The 6000-nt window shown below is 39.1% G+C and overlaps 1 protein-coding gene across 1 annotated transcript in view; it reads left to right on the top strand.

Moving 5' to 3' along the window:
• Positions 1–5632, top strand: part of WWC3 (WWC family member 3) — a 106554-nt gene extending 100922 nt beyond the window's left edge. Inside the window, exons 21-23 of the mRNA XM_080910350.1 lie at positions 987–1214; positions 1679–1806; positions 3163–5632. Coding sequence (XP_080766476.1) covers positions 987–1214; positions 1679–1806; positions 3163–3229 — 423 coding nt within the window. The 3' untranslated portion in view covers positions 3230–5632. The remainder of the gene's footprint in view (positions 1–986; positions 1215–1678; positions 1807–3162) is intronic.
• The last annotated feature ends 368 nt before the right edge of the window (positions 5633–6000 follow it).

A 6000-nucleotide genomic window follows, 5' to 3' on the forward strand; every position in this document is an offset into this window, starting at 1 on the left:
TTTTTTCCTTTTAGACAGGACAGTATATGTGTGTGTGTACATATATATATATGACTCCTGTCTAAATACATACACACACACATGCACATACACACACATATATATAGTAGCTGGCAAATTTGAGCTTCTTTTCTATTCTTTAATTTTAATTATGTATATATGTGTGGAAAATTGTGCGAATATGAATGCAGATGCCTGTGGATTCCTAGAAAGGGTACCAAATTTAAAAGTTGTTGATTATAAAGTAGAAGGTAGGTCCCTGTCATTTCTGGGCAAGCATCTTCTGGAATAGATATTTTAAAAAAATCAAGATTCCCATGTAATGTTGGTAGTCAGATTAGTTTCAGACAGGGGGAAATCTAAAAGAGCATATAATTAGTCTGCAGAGGTTGTGTCTAAACAGCAGTAGTATGAACTTTTTGGGTTGAGTCATTGTTATTGTCCTATACTCTCTTGTTGAGCACCATCCTTGACCTTGACCCATTTGATACCAGAAACACTAGTTTCTTGCTATTACATATTTAGCATCCCCTCCCCCATCTTAAACTTTACCTAATTGAATCACATTTGTGAGTTGCCAGTCATGCTTTCCAGATGCCAGTGCAAAATGAAATTTCAAGACAAAAATAAATAAATAAGTAAAGCACATTTTGCTACCTTAGATGTATATTACCAAATGGCATTTCTAAAAGAGTGATGTTTTGTTTTATCTGTCAGCCTCATATGAGGGTCTGTTGCTCTATACTTTGACAAACAGTTGTAGGTCATGATTAAAGAAGAAAGTTTGCTGTTCTTATTTTGAAGTAGAGATTTCACCTTGCCAGAATCTGGTGTTTTAAATATGGATATGGGATAGATCGGGCATAGAGAAATAATTGTACCACAGCTATCTTCTGTTAATTATGGAAGAACCTTCCAGAAGGTGGAGCCTGTGCCAGCCCAAGCTGGTTGCACACTCACTGGTGCCCCCTGCCTGCCTTCTACAGTCTTGCAGGTCATCTCTGGCTGAGCTGATGGCCCGCACCTCTCTGGACCTGGAGCTGGACCTCCAGGCCTCAAGGACTAGGCAGAGGCAGCTGAATGAGGAGATTGGCACCCTCCGGGAGCTGAGGCAGCGTCTGGAAGATGCCCAGCTGCGGGGCCAGACTGACCTCCCACACTGGGTGCTCCGTGATGAGCGGTTCCGCAGCCTACTGAAGGAAGCGGAGAGGCAGGTAAGAGGGTCAAAGGTCTGCTCTAAACTCCCTCTAGATTTCCCCAGCTATTGCTTATTCATAGTTGCTACCCTGATCTCTAGTTGTGAGTGTTCCTATAATAATACAGTAATAGAAAGGATGGATCTTCACACTTACTTTATGAAAATTTCCCCTACTATGCACATTGGTGGTGGCACCAGTAGACACCAAGAGGTTCTTTATGGAGAGTGAGGGGTACCAAGGTCCTCCTTTTCTTATGTGGAGAATGCCCTGAGGCCATATTCAGCCAGGCCTGGCTCCGGCCACCCCAGGCACCTCTGTGGAGATTTCCTCTATGGACACAGATTGGGCAGGCCTGCATTCTGGATCTCTGTAGCTGTTACTATATCTTCTGAACTCCAGGGAATGAGAGTGAACTCATTCATTCTCTTTTTTTAAGTAGCAGTAAAAAAAGTCTTGCTCATCAAATGTTTCTGTCACAGACAAAACAGACCAAACTTGACTACCATCAGGAACAAGTAGCTGAGAAGATGCTGAAGAAGGCCTCCAAAGAGATCTACCAGTTGCGAGGACAGAACCAAAAGGAGCCCATCCAAGTACAGACCTTTAGGTAGGTGTGAAGTGAGGATGGACCCTGTGTCATCATTACTGTTCAGTGCTTTCCTATCACCATGGTATCCGGGCTAATATAAAAAGTATAGTCACCAGAAATCTACTATAAACAGCATCTCCTGCCACCAGTAGCATTTTGACGTTTTCATCTATCATTTATATGTTTATACTTTTTCATGCTACCTGCAATCATAATAGAGTATTGCAGTTTAAAAATTAAAATATCCCACAGTGCTACAGGCTGTATTAGCTTATTTGAATGTAATGTTTTATTGTTTTTTCTCTAATTCACCCATTTGCTCTATTTTCTAACCTGATACTGCTTTCTAAACATTTGTTATTATAGGTAACTAATTTACATACATACATATATCCTTGTCACATTTCTTCTAAATTAACTTTCATTTGTAACCAGATCTACAAACTGCAAAACATGATTATCATATAGTTCATCTATCACAGACTTGCTGTCACAGGAATCAAGCATTTATCATCATCATCAATTTTCGTACAAGATAATCACTACTGCATAAATTAGATCTACCTGCAAAATCTGCTTAAGCTTTTTGGGGAGAATTAATTGCATGACTATATTTATATTCTTTTTGGCTATGAAAAATTACAGCAGAATTTAGAAAGCATAAAATTAATGCATTTAAAGCAAACATGTCAGTAGCATTTGCTGTATCAATAATGTCACGCTGCTACTCTCTCCATTTAGTTTTCAGATACTGTCATCATCCCCAAAGGAAAGTGCCTCATATCCTCTTCATGGTTAAGCTCATCCCCCTCCCTGAGCTCTGCCAACCAGCAGTCTGTATGCCCTCCCTCCCCCCGTCTGTATTTGCCTCCTGGCTAATTCTACCAATGGAATCATGACAACATGTAGTTTTCTGTGTCTTCCTCACTGCATTTAGCATCAGGCTTCTGAAGGTCTTTTACATTGTAGCATCTACCTGTGTTAATTCTTTATTGCTAAATACAACACGTTTGACTTTCAGCCTTAATATTTTTAAATATTTAATATTTATATCTTTGCCATAATTAGCATTAAGGAGTATGACATTCTATCTTCAGTTATGATTTAGAACTTTTTCATTCATACATCTCTCACCCTCATATTTATTTCTTAACAAAACAAGTATTTTCTGTGTACTTACTATATACAAGTGAGTATTTTAGCCCCCATAGATAAGCACACCATAGGGCTTCATACAGTTGTCACTGAGTTTTTTAATTCAGCTTCTACTACTATGAATAGAGTCTTCCATAAACTAGACATTTACTCTCCCACTGAACTACATCCATATCCCTTTGAGATCTACTTATAACATATAATTCTTTCTAATTCTAGGGAGAAGATAGCATTTTTTACAAGACCAAGGATTAACATACCTCCTCTCCCAGCTGATGACGTTTGATGTAGTGCATTGTGCACATGAAGTATTTATCTGCCCGTTTTATTTTCATGAAGTTCTTAGGTTAGCTAAATTTGTCTTTAAAATATTTGTGCAAAGCTATTAATATACACATTTTGTAAAAAAACATATATCTATACATATATATTTTATAATAGTGACGGCAACAGGGCTTGGTTTTTCCTTGTTGTGAAATCGACATCTCTGAAGACAGGTTATTTTATAAAAGATCAACTATCATGTTAAGAGTGTATAGTTTTTACACTGTTTTATTTGACTTAAAGGCTGGAAGACAGAAACGAAGTGAGTTCAGGCAAATTCACTGTATTGTAATTTATTTATAGTACTTTTTTTCCTTGAAGGAAAATACTGACTTTAAGGTATATTTTAAGACTGAAATTTTGTTCTTCAGTATTTGTCATGCAGTAGAATGGAACTTGGGGCCGGTTGTATTTCTGACACCTGAAACGCAAACACTATGTGCTGAGTTTGTCATGTGTATCAGTTTCTCATAGGTGCATCTACCATGTATATTGTACACTTTCACTCTCTGTGTGTTATGTTAAAATATCAACTGCAGTGGTTCAGTAATACTCTGCAAGCTGTGTATGCGTTGTAGGGCTCTGTGTCCTGGGCACTGACAACTCCTCGTCGCTGTGTTGTCATCTAATGCATCTTTCTCTGCTTACCACAATTCTGAAGCTGGCAACAGAGCCTCCGGCATCCCAGGTTTCAGCCTGCCTGTCCACTGGTGACTGGTGGCTGTTCACATTGCTTACGTTTCTCAAAGCATGAGCAGCTTCCCTTGCCGCCTCTGGCTGATCTGACAGATGTGGGGTGGGAGTGCTCTCCTGCTACCCTACTATTTTATGAAAGAAAGTGAAAAGAGTGGATACACCAGATACTAAAGGCAGAGACATAACTTTTGAAGGTGCTTTTTGTATGTGGAGAGAAGGGCATGTGGGTAACATGGCTTACCCAGCAAGTCATTGCAGGGGAATTTTGAGTCAAATCAGAATGCTTCTCTCATATTGGAGCTAACCAACATCCCTCATAGAATCTTAGAACTAGCTCATGAGGAGAAAATTAATGGAATAAAAATATGCCATGATTCTTTTAAATGCCAAACAATTTAGTTTGCCTAGCACACATTTATTCTTCATAAATAAATGTGCTTTCCTTTCTGAGGCCTTGAATGAATAAATGAAGTAATCACAGGAAATGTAAAAGAAAACAGAACTTTCTTCCTAGATCTTTCTTTCCCCTCCTTGGAAATATCCCTTTTAATCAGGTCTCCTTTCTCACCAATCTGTAACCTCTTCCCTTGTATTACCCACATTCATTTTTGGATTTATTAAAAATGAATTTTGTTAAAAGCATTTCATTGACACATGACCAATCACAGACAATGGAATTTGTCAGTGGTGGTAAGACTGAAAACCTTCTTTTTTACAGTTGTCATCTCTTGCTATGCATTCCTGCTTCTAGCCATGCTTTTTTGTCCCTACCCCCAATTTCCTTTTTATATGAACCTACAGTAGAGGTAGAGACCCTTAGAGCACTGCCAGTAGCAAGCAGCATTGCTGAGCAGGCCTTTCCCATATGCCTGCAGAATATTGGGACCTTAACCTCCAGCCAGAGCCAATGTGGCTGACACTGCCTCACAGGTACAGCTCTTCCCAGGCCATTCTCTGCCTGGAATGAGGTAGCTTTTCTGCCAGTCCAAATGAGGGAGCAGCTGAGAAAAACCAACTATGCCAGTACAAAAAAAATCTCCCAGATGTATTTTTCAAAAACATCACTGCCTACTTTATACCAGTTTATGTGGGGAGTGTTGTCTTCTTAATCTTGCCCCCCAGAGGAAACACATGCAGTCCCTGCTTTAGGAAGAGTCGGAGGAGGAGCACCTAGGTTTGATACCTTTCCATTGTAACCTCTCCCTGCCAACTGGCTTTGCAACATGTGGAAGGTGAATTGTGCAGGTGTACTGCATTGCATGGACTATTTGCTGCTGTAGGAGACTGATGTAGGACACCCTCACTTGCTTCCTTTTGGTAGCTGCCAACCTCTGAAAACTACTATGCTAGGAATATATTGCCTACTTCAGAAAAATGAAGGTATGTGGGCATTAGGGAGCTGGAGGGAGTTTCCATCTGCTGTGTGAGTTTGTATATGTGCTTAGCCTGGTGACAAAGAAAACCACTGTCTCTGAGCAGCTCTGGTCATGCAACGACCTGAATTCTGCCACCAGGGTCTCTGAACAGCACCGTGTGGAAAAGGGAATTTGGTTTTTCGCTTTATCTAATCATTGCCTTGTCAGACTTTGGTGATTATTGCTGAAATAAGTAACCTTCTGTTGTGGGAATAAGTTATAATCAGTATTCATCTCTTTGTTTTGTCACTGTTCTCTTTGATTGTGTAATTTGTATCGTTTGAAAGTATTTCTTCTATAAAATTAAACTAACCTGCCTTAAGAACAAATGGAAATGTGTGGTTTGTTTTTTTCTTTTTAATGATATGTAACTCAAAGGAGGCTTTTAAATAAACAAAAATGGTGCTAGAAATGTGACTCAGTGACAGAGTATGTATTTCATATGTACAAGGAAATGGGTTCAGTCTCAACAGCAACAAAATAAATAAAATAGAGATATTGTATTAGGATTCTCTAGAAAAACAAAACTTATAGAGTGAATCTATATCTATATAGAAAGAGAATTTATTAGAATAGCTTATAGGCTGTGGTCTAGCTAGTCCCAACGATGGCTACCTATGAG

Source organism: Micromys minutus (genome assembly GCF_963924665.1).
Source record: "Micromys minutus genome assembly, chromosome: X".
Taxonomy (NCBI): Eukaryota; Metazoa; Chordata; class Mammalia; order Rodentia; family Muridae; genus Micromys; species Micromys minutus.